At 42.7% G+C, this 13,590-nt stretch overlaps 1 protein-coding gene across 1 annotated transcript in view; it reads right to left on the bottom strand.

Annotated features, from left to right (window-relative positions):
- The window catches only part of LOC129830025 (phosphatase and actin regulator 3-like), a 58,553-nt gene that overhangs the window by 24,084 nt on the left and 20,879 nt on the right, over positions 1-13,590 (bottom strand). The window contains exons 2-3 of the mRNA XM_055892170.1: positions 1,160-1,324; positions 368-523 (exon numbers count right to left, since the gene is read on the bottom strand). Of these exons, the coding sequence (XP_055748145.1) occupies positions 368-523; positions 1,160-1,324 (321 nt within the window). The remainder of the gene's footprint in view (positions 1-367; positions 524-1,159; positions 1,325-13,590) is intronic.

Raw genomic sequence — 13,590 nt, 5'->3', positions numbered from 1 at the left:
GTCTATTGTTGTGACTTAGATGAAGATCATATCAAATTTGATGACCAATTAATGCAGAAATCCAGGTAATTCAAAAGGGTTCACATACTTTCTCTTGCCACTGTATCTTCTTTGAAAGGAGGACTTGGAAAAGGTGACATTCGATACTTTTGCCTCATATTCAAAATGTCATCTTGAATCAAAAAAAAAACATTTAGCATCACTGTCCAAATATATGGTGATGACTATAGCCCTATGATAGGCTAAGAGGTAGAAGCTTTATTATACCAATCAAATCTTCTTAGATCTCCACAAGTGCATAAAGCGTAGGATCTAGGCAACAATTTGGGATTAAGCCTTAGTTTTCTATGGAGGTGGGCTGTCCTACCTGGCGGGGGGAGTTCCTCTTCGGGGCCCAAATACTCCACACTGCTGACTGTTAGAGTGGCATTGAGCGACACCCCAAACATGCATGTCCCATCTGAGGAGCCCTGCAAGGGGGAACCGGGCTCTGGAGAGAGACACCCACTGGACAATGCCACATCTGCACGGAGAACATAGAGAGACAACATACACAGCTTAGTTTTACAACCATGTTTACCCTCTATTTCACACTCATCATCTCCAAAGCGTGACTACTAGTCTCGGAAATCCCAGTCCTAGGGCAACAGCACTATTCTGTATGCTGTGTGTGTCAGAGGAGGCTGATGGGAGGAGCTATAGGTGGACAGGCTCATTGTAATGACTGGAACGTGGTTTCCATATGTTTGACACTGTACCATTCAACCCATTCCAGCCATTACAATGCACCTTCCTCATATAGCTCCTCCCACCAGCCCTTTCTGGCATGTGTATGTTGGAACATTGTTCATGTGGGCAGCAACCCATCTGTTTAGGGAGACTACATGACTGCATTATATCCATATATTCTAAAATGGCTTCCTTTCCTAATTTCCTTTCTTTCATGACCATGTACTGATCTGACAAATCTTGAGACCAATATGCAAAAGTCCTATTTGGGGTCATAATAAGTTGACAGAGAGAGAGAAAGCCAATTTAAATCGTTGGGATATTACCCAAGTGCTTTTACTCATAATATGCTACGCCTGGCCTAACTTGGTAGGGAAGAGGAAAAGGTGAGTGTGCGTGTTTGTGTAGTTTACCGATAGGTCGCTCTCACCTGTGGAGCTCTGCTTCAGCTTCTCGTTTTTCTTTTTCCTCCACTTCCAGGGTTTGAAGATGCGCCCCAGGCTCGCCAGCTTGCTGTTGCGGCGGATGGGCGGGGTGTGCACCCCCAATACCAGGCAGCCACTATGTAGAACCCTCTGCTGGTCCATCACCACCACTGCAACCAGGGCGAGAGGTGTGGGGGTAGACAGGGAGGATGGAGAGACAGGAGAGAGAGAAAAGAGAGAGGAGGAACAGAGTAAGGAAGGAAGGGGTAGAGACAGGGATGTGGAGAGATGGGTGAAGAAGACAGGTATGGGTAGGAGGAAAGAAATGTGTTAACATTTAAATATGCAAATAATCCCATCATATGAGCATTTCATGGTTTGGCAAAACATGCCATGGTGTGTCATTGTTCACTCAATGCATATGTAAATGAAACGTATTTCAATTCAATAGAAATAACAAAGAGAAAATAGTTTATGAACAACGAGAACGTGCCATCCATATGTCTCATATGGTTTTCCCCTTTAAGACTTGAGGAGTACCCTACAGCAAGACTCTACAGCTGCTAAAGATGGAGCACCAAATACAAAATCCACAGCTCCCAAGAGAAAAACAGGTGCATCAACCCAAACAAGTTTCTCATGAAGGCATAAGCAGAGTATGTACAGAAAAACTGCATCGCTGATAATCTTGCTTCATCTATTAGTCTGATGTGATGAACTGTGGTGACGGATTTGACATTCCCACATCAAGCACTCCTCAACATCAGAAGGGAACACGGGTTTCAATGAATGACTGCATGAGTGACACGGCCACGCGCCCACACAACAGCTATACTGACTTACATGCGTTCGGACTGTCATGTTGTATTAACATTCAATCTCAAACAGAGGACATATATTAAAATGTACAGTAAATAGACCAGAAAAAAATCCAAGCGGAAAACAGTGCGACTAAACCCACTACAACAGGAACAGGCAGACATTTTGGTTTCTTTATGCAGCAGAGGTGGCAGTTTAATCAAAACGGGGAAATGACCTCAGTTCACTGAGGCTCTGTGTGAGTAGAGTGGGAGAGAGGGAGGGTGGATAGAGCCCCGATACTGTAAGTGACACAATATTCTCTCTTCTTACAAACTCATGGCCTGGGGATGGGATGTGGGGGAGGAGCGGGCTCTGGCATTGGACCCCAAATAAAATAAAAAAGAAATGGGGAAACACCAGCACACCACGGAATCCAGGTCAAGCCTGAAGATGTGCAGCGGCGAGCATTAGCACAGCGTGCTTAGAAAAGGGGGGAGAAGGAGAATGGGGGGGTTGGACCATTGCTGTTTCCATGGCGACCACATCCAGATGCTGCAGTCAGTCGGTGGAGAGGAGCCCCCTCAGAGGCAGAGCAGTCCAAGTGCATCCAAGGAAGAGGGTAAGCAGCGTGGAGGAGGTCTGTGAGTAGAAAAGGGGAGGGGGACAGGAGTAGAGAGGGGGGGGGGGGGGGGATTCCAGGCTGTTGCTATACGGAAGGAGAATCTCCAGCAGCCAATCAGAGCCCAGCAATTCATAATGTATATCAAGTATGGTTTAAAAAAATGTAGTCACATAACATTGAATTTGGAGAAAGCTCAGCCTTTTTTTCAAAGGATGGGGATATATATATATAAAAAAATATATACATTTCCATCATGAAAGGTCTGATGAACAATACTATTTAAATGAATATGCTGACGTAAACTTTGGATTCATTAAATCCATGTATCGTGTTTGGGCAGCACACCTTTTCTTTGCAGTCCAACAAACAGTGTGTATTAGGCTAGCAGACTAATAGCCTATACAAGCACGAGAAGTCTGGAACACTTTCCTAACTGTAAAGTTTAGATGAAATACATTTTGTGGGGAAAAAGGGGGAATTCTAATTGTTTGCAGCATTAGAGTCCAATGATTTTCATAGTATATGGTGCACAAAGTATTCTAGTTCTCAGACTTGCTAGATGTTTTATATTATGTAGACAGTCGCCATGTTACCTAATGATACTGAGGATTCAATAAAGAATCATAGTCTACTAAACTCAGGGATTCGATAAATAGTCCAATTCTACTAAACCACTGTGCATGTCACTGGGGAGGGACCCCACCCTGTTAAACCATGCTGTCAGCAAATACAAAACCGGAATTTTAACCAGCAAGCCTGCTCTGTATAGCTCCACAGCCAGCCACTCATCCTGTAGTCTTTTACTGAGGAAGTAAGGAGAACAAAGCAAATGTCATTATGATAGTCACTCATGGAAATATGAGAGGACAGATTCTAAATATTTTAACATTTAAAAGATGTAAGTATTTTAGGGGGGTAGATGTAGCTATCTTTATTGCTAGCTGAATATCTGATGATGCATTCTGTTTTCCTGTGACTTTTTGATTCAAGGCCAAGTGCACAATCAAGTGTGACGGTCAGATAGAGCAAAATAGATATTTTCATGCGTGACTGACAGTGTTGTGAGAGGTTACTGCTGTACCGTCACAATAAAACAATGAAAAAAATAATAATAATACTTGAATTAGGCTTATGTTGTAATGATTACCCTTTAGTGTGGATGCTATGGTAAGGGTTCTTCAAATTGTGGAATTAGTTACAATGGTAACTCCCTCACTTTCCACACACTTGAAGACCAGGGTTGTGTTCATTTGAAGCCAGAAGGAGGCTAGTATCAGCTACATTTATGCCTTTACTAGACTATGGGGATATTTTATATATGAATGATTCCGCTCAGTGTTTGAGATAAATTGACACTCTTTACCATGGCACTTTGAGATTTATTTTAAACTGCAAAACCCTTACGCACCACTGCACTTTGTATACCAGGGTTGGCTGGCCTTCTCTAGTCACTGGTATACTTCTATTTACAAAGCTATTTTGGGTTTACTACCTTTTTATTTGGGCATTTTTATTGTTCAGAAATGTGGTGGGTACTCTCTTCGTTCGCTGGACTTTATCCTGCTAACTGTTCCAAATGTCTGAACTGAATTTGGTAAAAGGTCTTTTATGTACTCTGCGCCATCTTGGAATACCTTACAAAATCATTTTAAACTGGAAGAACTTGTCCCGATTGGTGTTTTTTAAATCACTGATGAAAGATTGAGGCTGATTCCCTGTCCTGTCAATGTTTTTAGATTTGCTGTTTTTGATTTTGTTATACTCTTGTGAATTCTATGGTCTTTACTAGATTACTTGTAGTTGTTCATGTTGTTTGTCTGTAATTTTTGTAATGACTTGGTGCTGCCTATCTTGGCCAGGACGCTCTTGAAAAAGAGATTTTAAATCTCAATGAGCCCTTCCTGGTTAAAGAAAGGTTAAATAAAAAATAAATATATATTTTTTTTGGGGGGGGGGGGGGGGGCACCAAACAGAAGAAAACTGACAAAAACCAGGAGGGACTACTTGAATTTGTAAATCATTATAAAATGTTCAGTTGCGTGCCCCAATGAACATGACCCTGCTCTGTATTTGGTCCTACTTAACCTGCCATATCACACTCATTCATAACACTAAATCTCCAACAAATAATTTGAATTAATTTACAACTGTCTATCTAATGACAAAAGTCAACAGACATAAAACATGGCTGACATAGTATGACAGACACGGTTGTACCTAACGTCTGCTGTCCTAAGGTGGAATTGAAAGGTGGGCTGTTCATAGGTGCAATAATATTATAAACAGCCTTATGTCCGTATTACAAGGGCATTGTTGAAGTGCACTTCGTGGTGCAATGTCACCGTCGGTGGAGGTCAGACTCACACGATACACACACATAGCTTGTAGAGTAACCTAACGTAGCAGGTGTAAAAGACATGCCTGAAACTAGATCCCCTACATACTGGTCTTGACGAGAAGGGGAAAAAATGCCGGGGGAGGTTCTCTTCTGCACTATTCAACCAATCCAGTAAATGCGGAGGAGTTAAGATGGAGTGTCACCTTGTTAACGTCCAAAAGTGGAAGTCGTGTCACAGGATCTTTCCATTTCCCCTGAAAACCTGGCTGTTGGGGACTCGACAGAGGCTACTTGTAGAGTAACATGGCTCCAATCCCACAGTGAAAACTAATGGATCAAAAAAACTCCAGAAATCCATTCACAGCTCAGGATATGGCTATGTCTAGAGATTGTCAATGGCTTCATCATGCCCTCTGATAGGCCAGGTGGAATTGTCACCATATCACTTTCACCTATCCAATTGTCTCAGATATATCCAAGTGTATAGGGGGTAGGGACTAGCAGTTGATTTGGGATTCAGGGTCTTCAGTTCAGTCCTGACTCCTGTTCAAAGCTACTTTCCATCACCCCATTTTTCCTTCACCAGGGGGACTAACAATGTGCCCTTGAACAGTCCACCTCCTTACCCACTGCCATGCCAGCTAACCTCCTCAGTTACATACACATATACACACACACACACCCCCCCGGCACTGCAACTTTGCTGCCATCTGTCCATGGCCTACCGCCTACGGGGCGGCCACAATCAGAGCACACAGCTAACTACCAGAACACACACAGAGAAACAGAGAGAGAAAGACTGACTGTGTCAATGCTTCCTAGTGAGCAGCCACACAGTGATTTAAGAGGGAAAGTGATCTGATCAAGACTAGAGAGCACCTGCAACACCATAACACAACGGAAGGTGCTGAGTTCAGAGCCAGCTGGTCTCTATGAAGAGTGGAGTGTCCACACTAGCAACTGGTTGGTCAATGCATCACTTAGATCTTTGCTATTGCTTAGCACTGAATTGAATGATAACATTGTATAAATGGCAAATATAGTTACAGGAAATAAAAATGTATCAAACCCCCACTAAACTAATTACTAAACCGTTTTAAACAGTAGACCCATCCATACAAAGCTATTTTGAGTTGCATCCTTATGCAAAGTCAATGGGTGAGTGGATGTATGTGAGATCGAGCTATATCACAAATATCATCTACATGTATTCTACTCCTTGGCCTGTATTCATAAAGCGTCTTAGAGTAGGAGTGCTGATCTGGGATCAGGTCCCCGGTGTCTGTGTAATCTTAATTAATTAGGATCTAAAAAGGGACTGATATAAAAGGCAATCCTACTTTGAGACGCTTTATGAATACAGCCTGGACTAAGAGATTCTGCATTGAATATGCTTTTCAGTTCAGGAGTAGACTTACCTAAATCAGCTGAATAACTATTCCGGAGTCTGAGAACCCGGCCTTATGTGTGGTATTCTCATATGTGTGGGCTACTGGCTTTAAGAAACAATGTCAGCAATGAGAGCAGCCAATAGTAAGTGCCCGAGGGCCTTGTTTGTTACCATATGTTTGAGTTAAGAATGAGGACTGGTGGGGGAGTACACAAATAGACCGACTACTGCAGGCAGCCTCACAAAGAAACACTTAGGATCAAGTCCTGTTTTACATCGTTTCAAGTAAAGAACACTTCGGATCAAGTCCTGTTTGTATGTCTTTGAGGAGGCTTATTTCTGCCTTTTGTCTTGTATCTGCATAGGATAAGCGCTACGTTGGTTATGATTTTGACACACACAAGGCATATGCATATACTGTACACAAACACGGATGTATACACGCAAATACATGTGCACGCACGCACCCACAATTTGTCTCATGGCCTGAACCTGGCATGCTGCTTTAAGGTTCAATCACGTAACATAAAGATGTAGGATCTTAATTTGGTCACTCTTTTGTTGCTGTATTTGAGTTAAAAGGCTTCTAAAGTTTGTCATTTCCAATTTCAGACTTGATTTGCCCTAACAAAAAATGTATCAACACCTACAATTTTTTTAAATTAATGATAATCCACATAATAATTCACATTTCCTGTTGCTGCAGGATTATTTTCCTGCTGTAGCAAACTGGTTCAAATTAAGATCCTACATCTGTACACTCTTAGGGGGAAAAAAGGTGCCATCTAGAACCTAAAACGGTTCTTCAGCTGTCGCAATAGGAGAACTCCTTGAAGAACACTTTTTGGTTCCAGGTAGAACACTTTTGGGTTCCCTGTAAAACCCTTTCCATGGAGGGTTCTACAGTACATGGAACCCAAAAAGGTTATCCTAATAGGGACAGCCCTTTTGGAAGTGTACTGTACACACTGACCATGGGCTGGTCTTTGACAAGGAAATCAATTCACACACAGTAAGATCACACACTGATCATACCACCCTAAGGATCCAGCATCTCCCTGAAAGCAAACAGATTAAAACCAGTTGGATGTAGCTAGTCGTGCTAAAAGTGTATTTCGTACCCAACTCCTGTCACTCACACAATATGCTCAGGCACTAAGAATAGATCTGTATCGAGAGAGAGAGAGCACCCTCAGCTCTTTGGTTTCAAATAGTCAAGTGTCTGTTCATGTCTGTGACTAAACATAAAAAGAGGATGCAGGACATAAAAATTACCTAATACTGACTAATGGACAAGTCTGCCCCCTGAAAATGTAATTGCCTCTGTATAATGAATAGAGCACCACATACTTTAGGTTTTCAGATTTGTTGTGAATGGTGGTGGTTTCGGTCTACTTGGCAGTTGTACACTAGCAGGCTCAGGTGGGTGTGTGCTCTTGTGTTATTTATTGCAGTTATTCCGCTGATTTAGGTCAATGCCTGAAAGAGCGTGTGTGTGTGTGTGTGTGTGTGTGTGTATGCAGAATTGTGCGGGCGTGTTAGGGTTATGCACATTTGTGTAGCAGTTGAAACATACTTGTATGTGTGGAGTGGGCCTGCGTGTGTAGATGTGTGGTGTGCACATACCGGTGCGTGTGTATGCGTTCAGTACACGTATACTGTATGTGTGCGGAATGGCTTCCATTGGGCCCTTTACAGGCAACACTGTACTGGCATTCTACTACTACAGCGTCATGGTCGCTTAGGCAGAATAGACAGAGGGAGGCGCACAGAACTCCCCACTGCTGACATTTTAGTGATACATACAGAACCAGTCAAAAGTTTGGACACACCTCATTCAAGGGTTTTTCTTTATTTGTACTATTTTCTGCATTGTAGAATGATAGTGAAGACATCAAAACTATGTAATAACAAATGGAATCATGTAGTAACTAAAAAAATATATATTTTTAAAGTTAAACTAATCAAAATAGATTTTAGATTCTTCAAAGTAGCGACCCTTTGCCTTGATGACAGCTTTGCACTCTTGGCATTCTCTCAACCAGCTTCACCTAGAATGCTTTTCCAACTATCTTGAAGGAGTTCCCACATATGCTGAGCACTTGTTGGCTACTTTACCTTCACTCCCAAACATGCAGAGATCATCTGTTCACCTACTGTGTGTCTCACAGACATTTCCACATTTTTTTATTTGGACTCAGACCAAAAGGACAGATTTCCACTGGTCTAAAGTCCATTGCTCATGTTTCTCAGCCCAAGCAAGTCTATTCTTCTTATTGGTGTCCTTTAGTAGTGGTTTCTTTATAGCAATTCGACCATGAAGGCCTGATTCGCACAGTCTCCTCTGAACAGTTGATGTTGAGATGCGTCTGTTACTTGAACTTCGTGAAGCATTTATTTGGGCTGCCATTTCTGAGGCTAGTAACTCTAAATTAACTTATCCTCTGCAGCAGAGGTAACTCTGGGTCTGCCTTTCCTGTGGTGATCCTCGTGAGAGCAAATTTCATCATAGCGCTTGATGGTTTTTGCAACCGCACTTGAAGAAACTTTCAAAGTTCTTGACATTTTCCAGATTACGACATGAAAGGTCAGTCAAAGTAATGGACTGTCGTTTCTCTTTGGTTCTTTGAGCTGTTCTTGCCATAATATGGACTTGGTCTTTTGCCAAATAGGGCCGTCTTCTGTATACCACCACTACCTTATCACAACACAACTGATTGTCTAAAATGCATTAAAAGGAGAGAAATTCCACAAATTAACAAGGCACACCTGTTAATTGAAATGCATTCCAGGTGACTACCTCATGAAGTTGATTGAGAGAATGCCCATAGTGTGCAAAGCTGTCATCAAGGCAAATGGTGGCTACTTTGAAGAATCTCAAATATAAAATGTACTTTCATTAGTTTAAACACCTTTTTGGTTACTACATGATTCCATATGTGTTATTTCATAGTGTTGATGTCTTCACTATTATTCTACAATACAGAGAATAGTAAAAACAAAGAAAAATCCTGGAATGAGTAGGTTTTCAAACGTTTGACTGGTACTGTAAGTGGAATGGTTCTGATTCATACTGGTTTAACAGGTCACATACATTCACAAATAAGAACAGCTTAAGAAATAAGTTGAGCAGTGAAAAATAATATATTGACAAAGTCACGCCACTATATGCAAGTACAGTACTACCTTGTTATGAGCTAAAGTGCGTCTCTGAATAAAAATGTTATTTTTTTTACATCTGGATTGCAATGCTTTAACTCAACAAACACATGCACCAAAAAAGAGCATGGCAAATTCAGTTGGACAGAATACAGCAGGCAGTAGAAAAGCATTAGTGAGCAAATGCTTCGCTTTCACAGACAGTAACTACATAACTGTATTAATGGCAAGTGTGCGTGTGCATGCGGTGTGCGTTCGTGTGTGTGGTGAATGTGCGTGTCAGCAACGTGTCTGGTTTGCCATAAGAAGACAGATACATGAACTGAGTGGGTTGGGAGAACAAACCCGTGTTTGTACATATAGACAGATAAACCCTCTCCCTACCTCTTTCTCCTAACACAGTCACAACCAATAATGTATATAAACCCCAGATTGCTGATGCTATGAATTGTCCATTGAAAGCAGTGGAAGCTGCTGAGGGGAGGACGGCTTATAATAAGGGCTGGAACGGAGCGAATGGAATGGCATCAAACATATGGATTCCGCTCCAGCCATTTGCACGAGCCCGTTCTCCCCAATTAAGGTGCCACCAACCTCCTATGATTGAGAGGGTTTGAAGCCACCGGTCAGCCATATTGGCACTCCCCAGTAACAGCAGTTCTCAATAGGAATTAATGGAATTCTACAGTATTTCAATTCAATGTTTCAAGGACGATAAAATTAAGTATTTTTTGTTGTTTCAGTGGGGACCGTAACATTAGCATTCTAAAAATATGTATATTTTAAGGAAAATATTGCATTTTTTTTTTGTATGTTTAGCTCACATAATATTACGCTGAACAAAAATATAAAAACGCAACAATTTCAAAGATTTTACAGAGTTACAGTTCATAAAGAAATCAGTCAATTTAAATTAATTCATAATGCACTAATCTATGGATTTCACATAACTGGGAATACAGATATGAATCTATTGATCACTGATACTGACTTAAACATTTTTTTTTTTTTTAAGGTATCTGGTATGACCACCATTTGCCTCGTGAGGCGCGACACATCTCCTTCGCATAGAGTTGATTAGACTGTTGATTGTGGCCTGTGGAATGTTGTCGCACTCCTCTTCAATGGCTGTGCGAAGTTGCTGGATATTGGCGGGAACTGGAGCAGGCTGTCGTACACATCAATCCAGAGCATCCCAAACATGACATGTGTGGTGAATATGCAGGCCATGGAAGAACTGAGACATGTTCAGCTTCTGGGAATTGTGTACAAATCATTGCGGCATGGGGCTGTGCATTATCATGCTGAAACATGAGGTGATGGCGGCAGATGAATGGCACGACAATGGGCCTCAGGATCTCGTCACGGTATCTCTGTGCATTCAAATTGCCATAGATAAAATGCAATTGTGTTTGTTGTCTGTAGCTTATTCCTGCCCGACCGCCACAATGGGGCACTCTGTTCACAACGTTGACATCAGCAAACCGCTAGCCCACACGACACCATACACGCTGTCTGCCTGGTACAGTTGAAACCGAGAGCACACTTCTCCAGCGTGCCATTGGCCATCGAAGATGACATTTGCCCACTGAATTCGGTTACAACGCCGAACTGCAGTCAAGACCCTGATGGGGAAGATGAGCATGCAGATGAGCTTCCCTGAGATGGTTTCTGAGAGGTTTGCAGAAATTATTTTGTTGTGTAAACGCACAGATTCATCAGCTGTCCGGGTTGATTATCTCAGAAGGCAGATGTGGAGGTCATGGGCTGATGTAGTTACACATGGTCTGTGGTTGTGAGGCCGGTTGGACATTCTGCCAAATTCTCTAAAACAATGTTGGACGCGGCTTATGGTAGAGAAATGAACAATAAATTCTCTGGCAACAGCTCTGGTGGACATTCCTGCAGTCAGCATGCTAATTGTATCCTCCCTCAAAACTTGAGACATCTCTTGCTCACCCAATGGGCGTAAATCTTGGTCTGTAGTTATATGTCAACTAACCCTTGTTCTCTCACTTGCTGTTTTTCAGCAAAAGTTTTCGATAATCCATCCACCAGCTATCAGGCCAGTCATTGGAACTCCTTTCCCACAGTGGGGAGTTTCGATGTCAGCAGCCCCACATAGGGCTACCTGCCATCACATCATCTAGCTCCAAAGATCTTCCCTCAGAGACGAGGCCATTCCCCAACCTATTTAATAAAATGTCATGTTACATTATGTCTGTTGTTCATTCAGCTAAGCCTGTACTCGATCGAAGTTCGATTAGGCCTAAAGCTAACCTGTACTGAGGGGTCATTTTTCCATGTACTCCAGTCTAAAGCCTGGCCTATGGGTTCAGGGCCCGTATTCACAAAGTGTCTTAGAGTAGGTGTACAGCTCTAGCATCTGTTTTTTCACTTCATACCATGATGATTAAGACAGAGGGGACTTCATCCTAGATCAGTACTCCTACTCTGAGAAGCTTCGTGAATACCAGCCCAGGAGTGCCACTGCAATGCGAGTGTTTCGCTCTCTCCATGGTGCTGAAAGAATACAGAATGCCCACCATCCATACAATGCTGATATACCCCTCTCTCTCTCTCTCACACACACACACACACACACACACACACACACACGACTGCCCTGCATTCTCCCACGTACTCCAAACAGTCCGGTGAGACAATGAATAGATAGATTAATCTCCCTTACAACCAAAGTCCTTCTATTACTGTCATCTGATACAGCCATGTATTTAATTTACCATCTCAAGAGAGGGCCTGTAAGGATCGTTGTGTTCAATACTGCTCTACTGTAAGTGCTTATCAAGCTAACAGCTACTCTGAAAGGGCTTCCTCTACTCTCCCTCTGTAATGATTTGATGTTGGCATCCCTTGAGTGGCTGGGAAGTCTGTCTACCTCTTCTACCTAGTCCGCCTTGGGCTCATTGTTCTTTTTCAGTCCTCCCCCTCTCCATAGCCTTGTGTTCCCAGCACAGACACTGTTTATTTGAGTAAGGGACTGGGGAGTTCCCTCTCCCTTGATCATCTATCTCTGACAGAATCACACACATCGTCGGAGTGGGAAACTCTGGCTATACATGGGCGGGTGAATCCTAACTTCCACTTAAGGGGAATTTTCACTTAGTCATGCATACATTTCAAATGGTAGGCTAGAAGTGAAAATTCAACATAAATGGGAGTTAGGGTTGGCCTCTAATACCAGCCAAAACCAAGTGTGTGGGGGGCTCATTAGTCTACATGTTCACTCTCCTCATCCTCATTGATTGGAAAGGGCTGAATAGGTGAAAGTGTAACAGTGTTGCTTCCATCTCTCTCCTCAACCCAACCTGGGCTTGAATCAGCGACCCTCTGCACACATCAAAAACAGTCACACTCAGAGTCACCCTCAAAGCATGGATTGATGTCAAACCTTGTCCATAAACTGCTTACAGGGTAAGAAACCCAATGTCTAAATTTGTAATTTGGTTGAACTATCCCTTTAACACATGACAGTTGTTTCACTTTGCTCGGGTCCTAGTTCCAAGACAGTCTCTCAGGGCTATCGCTGAACTGCCTGGCTGCTTTCCCACTCAGTCTGATTCCGACTGTGATTTTTCGGCATTGCGCAAGCTCAGGCAGTCGTGCTAGTTCTCCAACAAACACGTTCCCAAGCACATGTATATGCATGGACGCACACACAAACGTATGCACATGCGCGCAAATACACACACACCAATGCTTATTCCCTGTCATTTGGCACAGTTCACACACTGTCAAATGCCTAATCTGCATCCACAACCTCACGGAATTAGCATAAGGAAAGGCAAAGGGGGATACCTAGTCAGTCGTTCAACAATGGGTCTTCCGCATTTTACCCAAACACTCAGAATCAGAGAGGTTTGGGGGGCTGCCTTAACAGACATCCAGTCTTCAGCGCCTGGGGAACAGTGGGTTAACTGCCTTGCTCAGGGGCAGAACGACAGATTTGTACCTTGTCAGCTCAGGGATTCGATCCAACAACATTTCAGTTACTGTCCCAATACTCTAACCACCAAGGCTTGTTGTTGCCGTTTCATCTTCATGTGTGGAGAAGACAGAAATCCCACAGTGAGCTGTTCCCGACCAGGCATACACTAACAGTTTG

Source organism: Salvelinus fontinalis, chromosome 31, assembly GCF_029448725.1.
Source record: "Salvelinus fontinalis isolate EN_2023a chromosome 31, ASM2944872v1, whole genome shotgun sequence".
NCBI lineage: Eukaryota > Metazoa > Chordata > Actinopteri > Salmoniformes > Salmonidae > Salvelinus > Salvelinus fontinalis.
The sequence above is the reverse complement of the archived record's forward strand: the minus strand, read 5'-3'. Positions and strand labels throughout refer to the sequence as shown.